At 45.8% G+C, this 17,130-nt stretch overlaps 1 protein-coding gene across 2 annotated transcripts in view; it reads right to left on the bottom strand.

Annotated features, from left to right (window-relative positions):
- LOC146822136 (cGMP-dependent protein kinase 2-like) overlaps window positions 1-17,130 on the bottom strand; it is a 256,757-nt gene that overhangs the window by 35,908 nt on the left and 203,719 nt on the right. For both annotated transcript variants that reach the window (XM_085613249.1, XM_085613248.1), the window contains exons 13-15: window positions 14,334-14,460; window positions 9,427-9,569; window positions 8,114-8,203 (exon numbers count right to left, since the gene is read on the bottom strand). In XM_085613249.1, coding sequence (XP_085469375.1) covers window positions 8,114-8,203; window positions 9,427-9,569; window positions 14,334-14,460 — 360 coding nt within the window. The remainder of the gene's footprint in view (window positions 1-8,113; window positions 8,204-9,426; window positions 9,570-14,333; window positions 14,461-17,130) is intronic.

Raw genomic sequence — 17,130 nt, forward strand, 5'->3', positions numbered from 1 at the left:
AGGGAATCTTTCCACCAAAAAAGAATAACCAACCCATCTGGCTGAAGATCCATCTATCAGCACATAATCCTTTATGAATCGCTTGCTTGCAAGAGGTATAGGCCTCATGGTGCCAGATCACATAATAGTTTTTGTCTCCGCTATCACATATTGTCAGTGGTGAAAAGCACAATACTACTAACATATAACAAACATATGATCCATACCAAATTAGTAAAAAGACAAAAATATTTTAATAAAAGCAGATGCAGTTAAATGCCCATAAATGAATGGAGTGAAAATACAAATAAATCATGAAAGAATGAAATTATTCAAAATCACTAAAAACTGTTTCTAAGTTCAGTTGGAATTAAATTGTCACTTCTACCACCCTGCCTCCCCCGTTGTGAGCAAACCAGGCTGGATGTCAAAAACTACAGGCCTTCAGTGCTTTCTACTGGAGCTGAACAGGCTACTGGAGTCTCCAGCCGAATCTTGCCTAATGCCATCAAAGCTCCAGAGGGATCGCGTTCACAGTGTATCCACCCAAGGTTCTGCTGTTAATGCGGCTTAAAGATTCTGGCACTTTTGGTATGGAGCCTTGGTTGACCTGGGATAGCCGGTCTCCGTGCGGGTGCGTAGAGTCACTCGCTTGGGGCACGGACAAAAGGGGGTTGCCTCCATCGGCCTTAGTGCACCGAATGTTCATGCTAAATCATTCATAGACAACCTGATTCTGGGTCAGTAATTCGAAAGTAGGAGAACAGCTACCTCGCTGTGATTGTTGAAAGTCATCCTCTGAGCCAAGGTTTTGTCTCTGTCTGTGGGCACCTGTGCTCGGCCGTGGTGTCCCTTTGCCGCCCGGCTGGTGGGAGGACCGCAGTTACGGACCCGTGTGAGGTCACCTCCACTAAGTGCTGCTCAACAAGACTGAAGCTGCAATATACAACCCTTATAATGAACGCAAGATGGCACCTGACACTACGGCACCCAACCCTTAGCTATACTGTACACAAGACTGCACCTGAAGCTACAACACACAACCTTGATAATATTCTCACGACTACACCTGACGCTCCAGCAAGCATCCCTTAAAATACACTCGGGCTCTAATATGTACCCCAGACTGTACCTGAAGGTACAACACACAACTCTTATAATTTACACAAGACTGCACCTGAAGCTACAACGCTCAGGGCCAGATGTACAACAGTTTTTCAATGCGCAAACAGGTTTGCGAACCCGTTTGCACATGCAAAAACCAATAGGGGTATGTACCACAGACGAATGGAAAAGGGCTCTGGTGGTGCCCCTTCTGAAGAAACCTGGCGCCGACCCTAAAATTGTCGCCAACTTTCGGCCCATTTCCCTACTGCCCATGTTCTCTAAGATCCTGGAGCGTCATATCAACCTGCACCTCACTTCACACGTGGAGTCCACTGGGTTTTTACATCCTTCCCAATCTGGCTTCTGCGCCCAATTTTCCACTGAGACCACTCTGTTGGGGGTCACCGAGAACCTTCGTTTGTATCTCGATCACGGCCAGACTACCGCGCTTATTCTTCTGGATTTAAGCGCCGCTTTCGATACGGTCTCACATTCCATTCTTCTGAAAGTTCTGAGATCTGCAGGGTTGTCGGGCTCGGCCCTCGATTGGTTGTCCTCGTTTTTAGACCATCGTACTTTTCAGGTGGTCTCGTCTGGCTTTTCTTCCTCGGTTCGTTCATCAGCGGAAGGGGTCCCGCAGGGGTCCTCACTGAGCCCACTGCTTTTCAACATATATGTGAAGCCCCTCGCCTCCATTGTCGAAGACTCTGGTCTCTCCCTATATTCAGACGCCGATGACACCCAGATTATTTTCTCCCTCTCCTCTGCGACTGCTGACTCTCCTTCCACTCTCAAACTTGGACTTAGGCGAGTCGCCGATTGGATGCAGACTAATCTCCTGAAATTAAACGGAGATAAAACTGAAGTGCTCATCCTGGGCAAGCAAAAACATCTCTGGGGCCCTTTACATTGGCCGGCTGAAATGGGTCCTGTACCTATTCCAGTGACTCATGCCCGCAATCTCGGTTTTATAGTGGATGACTCTCTCTCCATGCGTCAGCAGGTGGTGAAGGTGGTGGCCACCTGTTTTTCCATCTTAGGTTGGCTACGTAAAATCTTAGGGATGCTCCCAGAAGGTTCCAGACGTCAGGTGGTCCAGGCCTTGGTCACCTCTCGCCTGGACTATGGCAATGTATTATATCTTGGCATCACTCAGGAGCTTCAGCGAAAACTTCAGCTGGTACAGAACTCTGCAGCTCTGTAAGGTCCCGTGGAAATCCTCAATCTCCCCTTTTCTCAATGATCTTCACTGGCTTCGCATTACTCATCAAATCAAATTTAAGGCCCTCTGCTTCTTGCATAAAATCAAGCAAGGGCGCGCCCCTGGCTATCTCATGGCCCTGGCTCAACCTTATTCCCCCTCTCGCACTCTCAGATCGTCCACTCAGGGCAATTTTAGGACCCCTCGTTTCAAACTGTCCAGAATGGGCGGCTGTTCTTTTTCCTGTATCGCCCCTAAACTGTGGAACTCTCTCCCGTCCACATTGAAATTGGAACCATTTCTCATCAAATTCCGCAAGGACTTAAAAACCTGGCTCTTCTCCGCACAACTTCTTTGATGTACTCTATGAATCTACTGACGCCGGAAGACCCCTTGTGGGTAGCTGTGCGCCTTATAAATTCAATACAAATACCATTCCAAAACAGCGAGTCGCAATTTATTTGCGACTCGCTATTTTGGAATTGCGAGTTGCTATTAGGAAGGGACGTTCCCTTCCTAATAGCGAGCGCTACCCCATATAGAAATGTTTTGCGACCGCAATTGCTGTTGCAAAACACTTGCAAATTACCACCCTCTTCAAGAGGGTGGTAATGGGGTCGCAAAAGGGAAGGGGTACCCAGCGGACCCCTTCCCCTTTGCAAATGCAGGGCAAAATATTTTTTAAGGGCAGGCAGTGGTCCCAGGAACCACTACCTGCCCTTAAAAAATCAAACAAAAACATTTAAATTTTTTCTTTTTTAAATGCATCCCCTTTTCCATTAAGGAAAACGGGCTTCATTTTAAAACAACCTGCTTTATTTAAAAGCAGTCCCAGACATGGTGGTCTGCTGAGCCCAGCAGGCCACCATACCTGGGAGGGCCTGCCATTCCCAATGGGGTTGTAAATTGCGAGAGGCTCATTAATATTCATGAGCCTCTCAATTTGCAACCCCATTGGGAATTGCTAACAGTGTCCAAGACACTGTTGTACATAGGAAATAGCGCCTCGCAAATTGTAAGTCGCAAAAAACTCGCAATTTGCGAGGCGCTATTTTCTTGGCCCTCAGACCCTATAATGTACCCCAGACTGCACCTGATGCTATAGGACACACCCTATAAACTGTACACAAGACTGCATGTGATGCTACAGCACCCAGTCCTGAAATAACCTCAAATGACCTCCATCTGCAGCTCCAGGACCTAAAACCTTACATTTAACCCACACCTCGTTACTGTGCCGAATGAACTGTCTTACTGCTGAAACGAATGCTCTTTTAGTGGTTGAATTAGTGCCTTTCATACTGCACAGCACTGTTATATCAATTGTTGATAACAGTACAAATTAAATAGCTATTTTAATTTTCACTTGCTGATTACAATATATTGTTCAATATGAGAAACCTCATGAACTTGGCACTAAGAATATAACAACAAGCATTTGCAATGCAATAGGTCTCGCACTTACACGAGTTTGAGCTATTGGCACTGTAAATGGCATTGCCTTTTATTAATTTTGGTTTTCAAAACATAAATAAAAGGCATTGTCATTTACAATGCAAGTAGCTTAAACTCGCGTAAATGCGAGACCTATTGCATTGCAAATGCTTGTTCTTTCCTGGTGTCTTTACTCTTTTCCCTAGTCAAAAACCAAAGCACCTATTTGATTCTAGGACGCCTTCATGTCGTATTTATCTCCACACAGATGCTGTCAAAATTGCTCGCTCTTAGCAACTATTCCATAACACAAAATCACACACGACACGAGGGAGTGGACTAATAAAATAAGCTGCTAGTCAGCTTATCTCATGTTATTTTGAAGGAAGAGTCGTGGAAGGCAGCGGCTGAAGGCTCAGTCCCCTTGCCAGCCATTGATGTTTACTTTACGGTGTTGGCCGTTGTAGACGTGTGCAAGTTTGTTGCCACTTCACGGACGGCGAGATAAGTTGTCAGACGGCGAGGGGCCGCCAGCCTATAAGAGACAGACTGCTGATGGCGAGGGCAGCTCGGCGCTGAGCTGTGTGTTTTCCATCAGGCCGACGGTCTACGGGACTCACTCATATGCTCCATTTCTCACGTGCACACTGGATATTGTACACTGCACGGAGCTCTCGCAAGCCTCTGACTCCATGCACCATGCAGTAGAAGAAGGGTACACTAAAAGCTGCCACTGCAGATTTACCCGCAGGAGTGTAGGAGGCGCTGCTCAACTAGAAGGAAGCAGCATTGTAATGGCCACTCAAATCATCTGTGGGAGAGGAGTAAGTGGCCAGACTGCAAGAGGGAGGCATCCCACCTAAAGCTTTGGAGACAGCAGGGTGTGGCCAGATGATAGCATTCAACCAGCAAGCCCCGAGGGAATCTCCGCGGTACTCGGAACAAGTAATACCAGTCGCAAGGGGGGAGCCCATGATGTACAGACAATACACACCTCGTACAAAGGAGATCAGAAAAGGGCGATCCAAGGGCTAACAGGAGAGAAAGAAGGAGAAAGGGAGCACAAATGTAGTAAGGTCAGGAAGGTGCGCCGCATACCCACCCACAAAAGTACTACTAAGAGGCATTCAAGGATGTCTCACAAAGAAACACAGAAACAATAAGGAAACATAGGGAGGCACAGGGGACGACTCCTTTCTGCCAAGGAGCCAACGGGTTGGTTATGTAGGAATACAAGGAGATGAACATAAAAGGGGAAGGTCAGGTAAGCAAAGACGGGGGCAAGTCAAAATAGGAGCTATGAGTTATTCGGAGGATCAGATAGACGTCTTGCAGGAAGGGCCCTCATCAATGGTTCGCCCGATGGCGCAAATCAGCTCCGCCAAGGTTTAAGGGTTTATCGGCCAATGCAAAAAGGAAATCGGCAGTGCAGAGAGGCACTCACCCCCAAAGCTAGGGCCCTCCAGTGGCAGATCAGTCCACTGCATAGCTCTCCCAGAGGTTCAAAAAGAATAGGTCTCCTCCCAGACAGAGGCAAGAGCGCAAACCACGTGATTCGTGGGACCCGCCTACACAAGCAGGGTGTTTTTCCGGTCGCGAAACTCTCATGAGGCAAAGTAAATGCCAGGGACGAGCACCAAATGAAACCAGGTGGCCTGTTTGTCCAGGGGTTCCCTGTGCAGGCATCAACAACAGTCAAGATCCCCCAGAGGCACCGCAGTCCACTGCATGCCTCCCCCTCAGGAGAAGCTAGAAGAATCATGGGCCATAGGGCGGGAGGCTCGGGGGGAATCTGCGCCAAAGCCATGTCAGCATTTCACTGTGGCCTCCGCAAGCAAAGCGGGGCTACCATCTTGCAGGCAATACGCAGCTCCCAGGAGCCGGAGTCATCTGACCTGCTACGTCTCTTCCACTCACCCAGTCCAGCAATCGGGACTCCAAAGAATCCTCCCGCGCTGGGAGGCACCACTTCTGTGTCGGCGGGAGCAGATGCTGCAGACATGAGCAGGCAGGGGATCGCAGGCAGAGAGGAGCTCAAGCAGTCCGTGTCCTCAGGCTATAGCGTTAGCTCCGACCCCTTTCCCCCTTAAGCGCGTGTGCGGCGATTGTTGAAACAGTAAAGAAATAGATTTTTTTCCTATTTGTTTACTTTTTCAACAATTGCGGCACCTGCGCTTTACCTTTCACCATGTAAAGTAAAGGGCGAGTGCCGCAATTGAAGCAAAAGTAAAGAAATAGAAAAAAATCTATTACTTTACTTTTTCAACAATCGCGGCACCCGCGCTTAACTAAAGTAAAGCGTGGGTGCCACGATCATACCGTTTTAAAAAATAAATGAATTAAAAAAAGCATTCCACAGTAAAAAAAATAAGCGCTGTGCTATAGCGCGGTACATGGCAGCCCATGAAGTGCAGAATGAACACATAAGAGTGCTTACCCACTAATAAAGAAGTCAGTGTAATGCTGCAAGTGAAAGATCCAGTCCTCGTGGGCGGGGCCAAAAGGAAACAGGGCGGTAACAAGGAGGGACTAAGAAGACTCATTTGCAATCGAAAGCCAGCGTTTAGCATGAACGATGACGCAAGCCAATGGAAATAAGGGGCGGGCTTAAACGCCACTTCTGAAATATTCCGATTACAAGAAGCCTCGCAGAGCGAGCAGCGCATGCGCGCTTCAGCGCAGGTTTGCGAGACCTAAAAAGGAAAGCTTGTTTTTTTCTTTGATTCACTTTGCAGCATCTTATTCAAACTTTGTTACACCTTCATTACTGATCTTAATCAAACTTTGTTACACTTCCAGCACTGTACCTGTGGGGGGCGGTTTTGTTACTGGGGGCCGGTTCTGCAGCAGTGCGGCAATATTGGCCCCATGTTACAAAAGCAGGAACGGTGCTTCTCACTAGCACCAACCGCCCGTACCACCTGTTCTCAGGGCCGGTTGAGCAACAATCTGCCAGGGCTGGTTCCTGTTCCCAGTCCGGCCGTGAATACATGACGACTGTTCTGTGTGCTCTGCAGTGAGGCCAACCCACTGACACGCACTTTGTTTTGCCTTCAGCCTCAGCGTCAGAGCTCTAAATCAAAGCCCTTCATGAACACCTAGCATGACTCAAAGTATGCATTATACAAGGGCAATAAGAGGCACGAAACAGAAATACAACATGATGACATAGCTAACACCCTTCTGGAATGCAAGATTAAGTAAAATATGAAATAAAAGAGGAACTAAATCGCTGACATGCATTACCATGAACTTTTTAACATTCATTGTTCGTAATCAATCCACGTTTTTGGCATTAATGTCAAGGGCATGAAGACAGGGCCAGTTTTATCGCCATACAGCATGTAACTGTCTTTACTAAAAGCACATATTTCTCCCTCTGAACTTTACTTGAATATTTGGATCAACATAAACCCTGCTTATCTTTTGGATCAATGTTGTGGGGGAAGAAATGCTGCAGCTCCACTTCTAAGGGGACCAGCAATCTTCAGCCAGGGCCTGGGGTGTCACAGTGGGGAGGGGTTAGTCAGCGTGACCATGGGCCTCAGCAAAATATACATACACAAGATTAGCATTATAACACTTACCATTACCGAAGACAAGGTGCCAAATCACACCAGCTTGCGTCCAGTCCTACCATGTGACGGGAAAGGATGGGATCTATGCCTGTGAATGACAGATGTCTGGCCTCATGCAGGGATGCAGAATCCGACACCTAAAATCATGATGCTGGCAGCGTCACTGGCCTACAGTGGATACCACCATAGACTACAATGGCAATGAGGGGCTTTAGAAAGGTAAGCTCGGCATTGTGTGAGACTTTGCAGAAAGTTGATTTACTGCCTGGCTTTTGTCTCCTGCCTTAGATCGAGGCTGGAAAGGCAGCCCAGACTTAAATACATTGATTTGTTTAGAAATATGATTGTATCTCTAAATAACTAAATCTATTTAATACTTTTTGAGGAAAACGTGTAGGAATTTCAGAAGGGCACAGACCTAGAGCCCTACTGGAGAAACCGGACATGCCTGGAACATCTCAGATTTACACGCGCCGGCTCATGAAATATTCCTACAGGTGACGATGCCGGCAGCAGCTCAGATTTACAAAGACCGTGTTATGGAGCATTCACACAGATCTGGGATAGTGGAATGCTAAAGGAACCTGGAACAACTCAGGTTTCAATCAGCTGCCTAATGAAGTTTCTCACAGGTCTGGCGCCACACAATGGTGAACATACCTGGAGCTGTTCAGATTTGCACCAACCACCTCACAATGTATTCACAAAGACCTGCCAAACAGCAATGCCGGAAACCCCTGGAGTGTCGTTGTGATGCTCATGACCATCTCCAAAACTGCACCAAGGAAGAAGTTAGAAAGTAAGTGAGACTTACACCTCCCGCAGCTTGGTCCACAGCTCGCCTCCTTCGCAGAACTCGAGGGCCAGGTACACGTACTTGTTGTCCTTGAAAGTCTGAAACAATCTAAGAGAACAGGGAGAGATAACCAGGCTTTGCCTTACTTCCATCACAAAGACATGATTGAGGAATCTGCGTCCTCTGAACCAAAGGCACTCACTTTTTAAAAGTAGGAGGTCGCAACTCCTTATTCCAGTAAGGACTGCGAGAGAGCCCCTGAAGGCATGAGTGCGTACCCAAAACGCATTTATTCTAACTGGAGTGTTTCCTCATTTCCATGTAGACATGTCCCTAAACATCTGAGAATCTCCTTTGCCCCAGGTATGGGCATGTGGGTCCTGGGAGATGTGTTGAGGATAGTTACAACCTCCAAGGAGGGGTTGCAAGAACATTTAGATTATCCCAGAGGGCACTCATGAACTGTCCTCCCCTCATGCACAGACACAAACCTATGTCTGCGTCTACACAGGTGGGATTCCAGGAATTCTCCAAAGGCTGCAGGGGCATGCACCATTAATCAGAGGTATTCAGGTCACCCACCTATCCAAGGAAAGTGATCCTGACTGGAAGCTGGTACAACCCTTCAAGCAGGAGGGTTTGTGCAGGTAAACACTTAGCAGCATCTTTTAAAGGTGCTCAGTGTTTCCCTGCTACTCTCCCTTGTGTGCATGGCCCAGATCTGCTGATGGTGCAACTAGTGAGGGTGCACGCACGTACAATCTAGGGCTGTGCACATGTTTGCTTATCTGAGCCCAGGTTTGAAGTAGACGCAGAGGGTTCTGCACACCTCCATCTTGTCTGTTTCTGCTGCCTACAACATAGCTGAGTCTTACAGAAGTGGAACATGCCAGACTCCTGCTTCTTCTCAACTACATTAACCATTTTCTATTGATGATCGCTCAATTTCCACATTCAAGATGCCCCACCCTACTTTAAATACCTATTGAAGGAGTTCTGGCGACATTTCGTGAAACGACATGCATTTGACGAGGAGAATGACAATGAGTGAGGAGCTCCCCTCTCATCAACCAATGCCCAGGACGAGCCTGACTCATCAGCAAATCTTAGGGTGCAGCGACGCAGGACATTTCCATTCAGAAGAAAAACAAAGAGCATCTTAGCTTCATAGGTATCAATGGGCATTGAAGAGGTATCAATGAATAGCTCTACCTCTACAGCTAGGTTCATGCTGAAGTGGTGGAGATATATGCTGAGGTCTCTGTTGTGAGCTCCTTGTCAAAAGCCTCCACTCCAGACTTCAACATCTCGCCCCGGCCTGTGCACATTACCTGACAATGAACGGTGATCGACTCCGCTGAAGCACCCTTCGCTCTGTCCAAATATGCTCTTGCTGACGGCTCCGGACGATGTGCTCCTTGCTGACTTTCTTGAGGGCCAAATAACCTCCTGGTCTCCATGCCCTGCAGGTCACCTGTGAATTTGCACTAAATGAGTTCCTTTACAGCGAATCTCCTCTGATAAGAAAGCATAATTTGCAGTAAAAGCACTTGAGGAGCGCACGTAGACCTCAGAAGTTAGTACTTTGTGCTTAGCATCACAGCAAGCATTGTATTCGAAAAGCATAAAGACTTAACTGCAAATTCCTCATCTCCACATTCAACTCACCCACCTTGGTTTATCTGTGTTATCTTCATTCCCCGACTCACACTACCTGTCATTAACATTCTAGCTATGATGTCTCCTGACTTACCTGCAACCGTCAGTACATCCACAACAATCTAAGTTCTTCTCGCAACAATGGTCCTCCTAGGCTCTTTCAATGATGACACGCCTAACATTCTCCTCTGCCAAACACCTATCCGCTCCCAGTCCCATCTCTGTCTCTAGACATGAGCACTGCCCCCAAGGATTAGATTTTTCTTACCACCCCTCACTCATAAAGACTGAGGGGCTGATTCATATTTTGGCAGAGAGGGAACTCTGTCGCAACAGAGTTCCCTTCCTGCCAAAACAGTGTTCAGCCCGCCCAATTTAAATGCAGGAAGGAATGGCTATAGGTTTGGCTACGACAGTGACAGTGACTAGGCCTTCGGAGAATTGGCTATATGTCCGTCCCCACACTTAAGATGGGAAGACATACAGCGTTTGTTTTACTGTACGTCACCACCAGGCAAACCCTGATGGTAGGAACAGTAAAAAACACAAACTGTCGCCCTTACTATGGGAGAGTACTCCCATGGAGAGGGGAGATTATCTTTTTTATTTTCAAAAAGAAAATCCCGCTTCAGGATTATTTTTTTTTAACTGAAAAAAACCAGTTTGTTGCAAGGCTCCATCATGTTGCCGGAGCCGTGCACCAAACTGCGAAAAGCCTGCCAATGCTGGAGAAACAAGCCACCCGCCGATATATAACATCGGGCCCTTTATTCTTGAGACCATATTTAGCCCCAGTAGCAGTTGTTCAGTAATTGTCTTTAATAGACTACTCAGTGCATCCTACTTTACTACATAAGTCACAAGTATGTATTTATTCCTTCCTTCCAATCTTTTTTTCACTTCCATTCTATCCCGCTGAAACATTACTCCATTTTCCTATCACAACATCACAGTACAATAATGATGCGACATCCTGCAAACTGCTGATGATGAATATCCACTGGACCACCCTTTGTCATTTTAAAAACTGCTTTATAATACTGCACTAGAATTCTGAACTTCTCCTTCTCCTAGAAGCCTCTGAAATTGAATCATTCACCGCTGTGAACCATCCCCTCTAGAAAAGGCTCGACTGCCAACCTAACTCTGGCGCGGGCCTCTCCTGTTGCAGAGCTGAAGGTGTAAATCTCCCCTTCACTTGTAAAAAAACCTTGACACCATATTACCCAGGTCCACTAACACATCTCTGATGTCTACTGGAACTCAGGCACAGTTTGCCAAATACTTAAAGAGGCTGTGATCATTCTTATCCGAAAACCACTCACACTTGAATCTTTCTACCTTTATGGTAAAGGTTAGAGGTTAGCCTGTTGGATCTCCTTCTATCTCAGTTTGTTTATTCATGTCCCTTACTATATCATTTTATAGAAACAGCTCCTTCCAATCTTGAGACCCCGGCAGCAGCATTTTTCTCATGGCCCTCTAATGAAGTTTTGTTTTGGAGATAGACTTAGAAGGCCTTCTGCAGACTGATTGTGAAGGAAACTAAATGTAGGAGTTGTCATTTATTTTTACACCATCTTATCTTGTACTTCATGATTGCACCTTGCTTCCTGTACCTTGACACTGATTGTTGAAGTTTCTCTGATACATTATGCGATGCTGTGATTTGTGCTCTGAGTTTCTTGTCCTCACACAGTATTGTTGAGCCGTTGCCCTGGCAGTCAGCTGTTTGGTGAGTGACTATCACGTTTCAAAGATACATGAGGGGGACCATGTAGATGTACTCAATGCCTCTGAGACCTGTCTGTAGGATTAGTGACAGGTACCAAATATGTTAGGACCCCTGGGTAACAAGAAAGGTGCAGGGTGGGAGCAGGACCGCCTTTAGCACTGGTGGCAGCCTGTGCGACAATGTTTTTTGGTGCACCCCTTCCTCCCCCCATGACCTCCTCCTCGGGTTGTGCATGTATGTCACTTTCACCAACTTTACATGCACAGGCCGCGTGGAGTATCCTGTGTGTCCCCACTCTCTGCATGCCTGAGCTGGTGTCTGCAATGCTGAGAGTGAGTGATGTCACAGAATGTCAGTGTGTGGTCTGTACTGCGAGCATGGAGGAAGGACTGAGCCCTAGGAGTACCGACCGGCTGATGCCGCAACCAAAGAGCCCCCGCGGGGAAGAGTAGCGCCCCAGCGTGAGAGATACGAGTGTAGAACACTTGTGGGCGTGCGTTTCTGCACCAACAAATGTCAGGACGTCTGCCTTATACTGAAAAATGATTGACACATCACATGATTGACACATCACAACAATCAGACATTAGAGCAATCCAACAATGCAAGCCGTGACACCAGACTACGTTACCAGGTGAAGAAGCGCTCACCTACAAACGGGGAAGAATGCGTCATCGCACTGATTTCACTAGATCTGTCAGCTGTGGTTGACACTGTCAACCATCATATCCTGCTGGACAGGCTTCTTGTGATTGGCTAAATGCGCACGTTATTGCCTGGTTTACATCTTTGTTAGCCAATGAAACACAGAGCACCTCCCTATTTTTTATGAGTAGGCAGCGGTCCGTGGGACCACTGTCTACTCTTAAAAAATATTTTCACTGCCAGTCACAAAGGGGAAGGGGTCCCCTGGTAACCCCTTCCTGTTTGCGAGTGGCTTACCACCCATTTGAAATGGGTGGTAAACTGCGAGTGTTTTGCAGCCACAATTGCGGCCGCAAAACAATCTTACATTGAAGTGTGAGTCGCTATTAGGAAGGGACGCCCTTGGCACGGTGGTTCCTAATAGCGAGTCGCAAACCCTATTTTGCGAGTCAGTAATATGTTACCGACTCGCAAAATATAAATAGGGCAGACCTATTGCAGTCGCAAATGGTCGGTCATCTGTCCCCTTGTTGTTTAAAACTGACTCTAATTTGGAAACAACTTGCCAAGTAGCAGTTGTTACCTTCCTGTGTTCCAACCAGTTACACAAGTTGCGCAAGGTAGTTCCTTTCTTACTTTTGAGGGTCTTTGGTCTGCGGTTTCCAATTTAATCGGAGTGCACCTAGACTAGTGTAATTCAGTTTGCCTTTGCATCATTTGATACCTCCCCAAAGATTACAAGTTCTCAAAAATCAAGCTCTTCTAATGTGTCTCTGCTCAAAATTACTTGCGTTTCTAAAGCCAGGCTTGGCAGGGACATGACTCTACATCTGATGTAGGTTTATAAATGTGTAAATTAGAAGTGATGAGTCTAAATTCTCTTATTAATCTCCGAAGAAGATAGCCACAGCAATGTTTGAAGAAGAAAGCTATTCCAAACCTTTGAATGATATATCAACATCATTCTCATTAGGTTTAACCATTACATGCTGCACAGGAGACAGCCACACCAAACTTTGAAGGAGACCGCCACCCAAACTTGATATCAAAATAGCCACAGCAACCTTTGAATTATATAGACATACCAGCCACCTAAGGTGGTCTGATACAAGGACACACGGGAAAAAGGTATCTGTATCCGTGTTTTCTGGTAGTCCGGTTGTAGCACCTTTTGGGTGCTTTAAACGGATTGTACAGTTTTCTCAGACAATTTGCGCATTCCCATCATGCTACTTAACCGGGCAGTTTATTGTGTCAAGATGGGTTACTTAAGGCCGTCCGACAAAAGTATCAACACCAGTCCCACTAATCAGGTTTCCAGAATTATGTTGGATGATGTCTGGTTGGATTTTAAAACCTATTTCAATAGCCTCGCCTCCAGCCTGGACAGGTGGGGGCGTTTTTAGGTCTCGCCTGACCCAGCACATGTGCTGGTCTGGCGAGACTTTTTGAGAGGGCTCCAAAAAGTGCTGCCAGCCTAGAGCTACAGTGCATGTGCACGGGCGCACGCGCCGCGCTTTTCCGCGATTACTTTCACTTTTGCGGCCGCTTTGATGTTTGACCGCAATTACTTTCGCGGCCGCACGGCCGCTTGGCATAGCCAATAGGTCTCGCTTTTGGGACCTTGTAAGTATTTAGTTATGCAACTGTTGCATGGCCAAACACTTATAAGGTCCCAAAGGCAAGACCTATTGGCTATGCCAATGCTTGTTGTTACTGGAGTCAGGTTTTGCAGCACTGCTGCCATATCAGCACCATGTGTAACAAAAAGCAGCAGCTGAGATTCCCTCCAGCAACACCCCCACCCCCGCTCAGATGGCCCCCGACGTATTTGCCAGGGATGGTTTGAGATCCCAGTCCGGCCCTGGTCCTCGCTCCTCACTATGGCCAGGTGGAGCCGTGTCTGCTGGATATTCCCTGGTGCGGCTGTGAGAGTTGCTGGGATGTCAATGGCACTTGAGGTGATGTATTACTTCGCCTAATAAATCTGTTCGGCCCTTTTTTTCTGCGCTTCATTACTACATTGAGACCCTCATCTAGGTAAAGAGAACTGTGCTTTTGCTCTACACTAGATAGACCTTTTGAGTCCAATTGTGTCATCAGTCACTGGAGAGCATATTTAATCAATAGTACATAATCAACCATCAATACATCAGCCTCTTTATTGATGCATGGTGGAGTTTTTAGAACAATCCTTACCAGCTCGACTCTGCCATAGCCACCAGCGCCCAGGGTAACCGCCTCGCCCGCGTGCACCCCATCCCTGTAATGGACCGGCTCTAGGTCCTGCAGCCTGAGGGGTTTGCTACAGTCTGGGATGTAACCACTGAAGAAAAAGTCAAATATACAAGAAAAAAAACAAAAGTCCATATATGTTTTAATGGTCAGCAGGTTATGTCAGCTATCACATTTTATATTACTGTCGACCTCTCAAATTCAGGAGTGACAAAAATGTTTTTTCCTAAAATATTATTAGATACAGAGGCCACTATTTCCTTTTTTTCTTTTTATGGCTCCTCTTTTCAATGCAATATAAAAATTATTCATTATAGAAGTGTATCTGATTTACATGTGTAGATACTTGGACAATATTGTGCATTTAATAACGTTCATGTAAGCAATTTTCTTGGAGACTCATTGCTGTGTTGTAATTAGTTATTGTCCGATAGGGGTAGATAATTGCACGTATATTGGGAGATACAATCTGTGTGTTGGAATGTTAAGAGCAGACACTGATGGATGAAGGCACTGGCTGAGTGCACAGCGGGTCTTCGCACTAGATTTTTTAATAAAAGAATTGCTTATTTATGTTAAGCTTCGGCAAAGTTGTTAGCCAATAAAAGAATTAATTTCAAGCATTCGCGACAAGAATTTTGAATTCTATGAAGGGCGTGGAGACAATGGACCCGATTCAAAGAACTAACTTAAGACAAAATCTCCTAAAATTACTACCATTTTGGTATTCACAGAAGACACTTACTCATTTCGGTATTCACAGAACTTAGGAGTCCTAACTTTAGGACTCCTAAATGCCTTCTGTGAATACCAAAAGTCTTAAAATTACGATTTTTCTCAGTTTAGGAGTAGTAAAGTTAGGACTCCTAACTTTAGGACTCCTAAATGCCTTCTGTGAATACCGAAAGTCTTAAAGTTAGGATTTTTCTCAGTTTAGTAGTAGTAACGTTAGGACTCCTAACTTTGGAACTCCTAAATGCCTTCTGTGAATACCTAAAGTCGTAAAGTTAGGATTTTTCTCAGTTTAGGAGTAGTAAAGTTAGGAGTCCTAACTTTACTACTCCTAAACTGAGAAAAATCCTAATTTTAAGACTTTCGGTATTCACAGAAGGCATTTAGGAGTCCTAAAGTTAGGAGTCCTAACTTTACTACTCCTAAACTAAGAAAAATCCTAATTTTAAGACTTTCGGTATTCACAGAAGGCATTTAGGAGTCCTAAACTTAGGACTCCTAACTTCTGTGAATACCGAAATGAGTAAGAGCCTTCTGTGAATACCAAAATGAGTAAGTGCCTTCTATGAATACCAAAATGGTAGTAAGTTTAGGATTTTGTCTTAAGTTAGTTCTGTGAATCAGGCCCAATGATTATACTTCTCTTTCTTTACTCTTTAATTTTCAGCAACCAATAGAATGTAAACCTTTCAAAACACTACATTTCCCATGACCAGCATAGCGCCCACCACCCTATATTCATTTTTCATGTTGCTACGCAGCTTCCTCTTTCTTTGCCTCAAATATCAGCACAAATGTTGAACAGTCTGAGACCCTATAACGATGGATCACCAACATTTATAACCACAAACTGGATCAACAGGAGCTCAACCAGAATTTCCTGGGTCCACAGAATTCTAAGGTCTCTGCTTGCAACAGCGAAAAGAAGATCACCCCACGAAGAACTCAGCGACCACTGAAGAGTACTTCCTAAAAGATTGAACTTCTACATGACATGAATCACTTGTCCTCATTTCCTAGGAAAATGAAAGCATCAAAGCCATAAACACTGGACCATATATCAGACAAAGACTCAACTGCTTTTCTTCAATAAACCAACCTGAAATACCTCAACGTGTCCGGTTTCATTACTACAATTTTATGGCAATGAGGTAAACATCGCACGAAGCAGAGAAACAGAGGAAAGAACACCAAAAGATCCTTCATACTACCAAAGGACAGCAATAAAATATAATGTAGAGAACTTTAGAATAGAGCATTACAATGTAACAGGTCACATATTGAGCAATAGAAAGGGATAAAACCCATATAGAGACGACCTCATAAAGGGTCACACATTGAAAAATTGAGAAGAATAACCGCATAGTGACAACCTGGTAAAGATCAAAAATTCCCATCCTCGTCGCCATAAAATTGTAGTAATGAAACCGGACAAGTTGAGGTATATCAGGTTGGTTTATTGAAGATAAGTAGTTGAGTCCAGAAGTAATAAAGTACAAGCCCCACCAGGAGCAGCCAGCAGGCAGCTCAGCCCATCTCAACTGTGCCTTTCTTGAGAAACACCCAACATTCCACAGAGCATCAACACACTGTAACATTCTCGAGGCATTGCATGTGATGAAAGAGGAGAAGGACAAGTATGGAAAGAGGTGTAAGATACTAATGCTAGATTTTCATAACCCACCTAGAGTTCCAGACAATTTATGTGTAACTTCTGTTCATCGGGTGACCACAACCCTCCTGTAGACAGATCCCCGCACCTCGCACCCAAGCCAAGTCTGGTGGCGTCTGACTCAATCACCAGATCCAGGTCTGAGCCGAAGATCGCTCAGCCATTCCCGGCCTCCATGTGGTCTAACCACCATTGGATCTCAGCTTTTACCTCGGGCGTCAGGGATACCTTGTGAAAGTATGTATACCCTTTGCTGAGGAAATATGCTTTGAGGCGCTGAAGGGCCCTGTAATGAAGCGGACATGGGAAGATGACTTGAATGGAAGCTGACAGGAGGCCCACCACCCGGGCCAGCTG

Source organism: Triturus cristatus, chromosome 6 (genome assembly GCF_964204655.1).
Source record: "Triturus cristatus chromosome 6, aTriCri1.1, whole genome shotgun sequence".
Taxonomy (NCBI): Eukaryota; Metazoa; Chordata; class Amphibia; order Caudata; family Salamandridae; genus Triturus; species Triturus cristatus.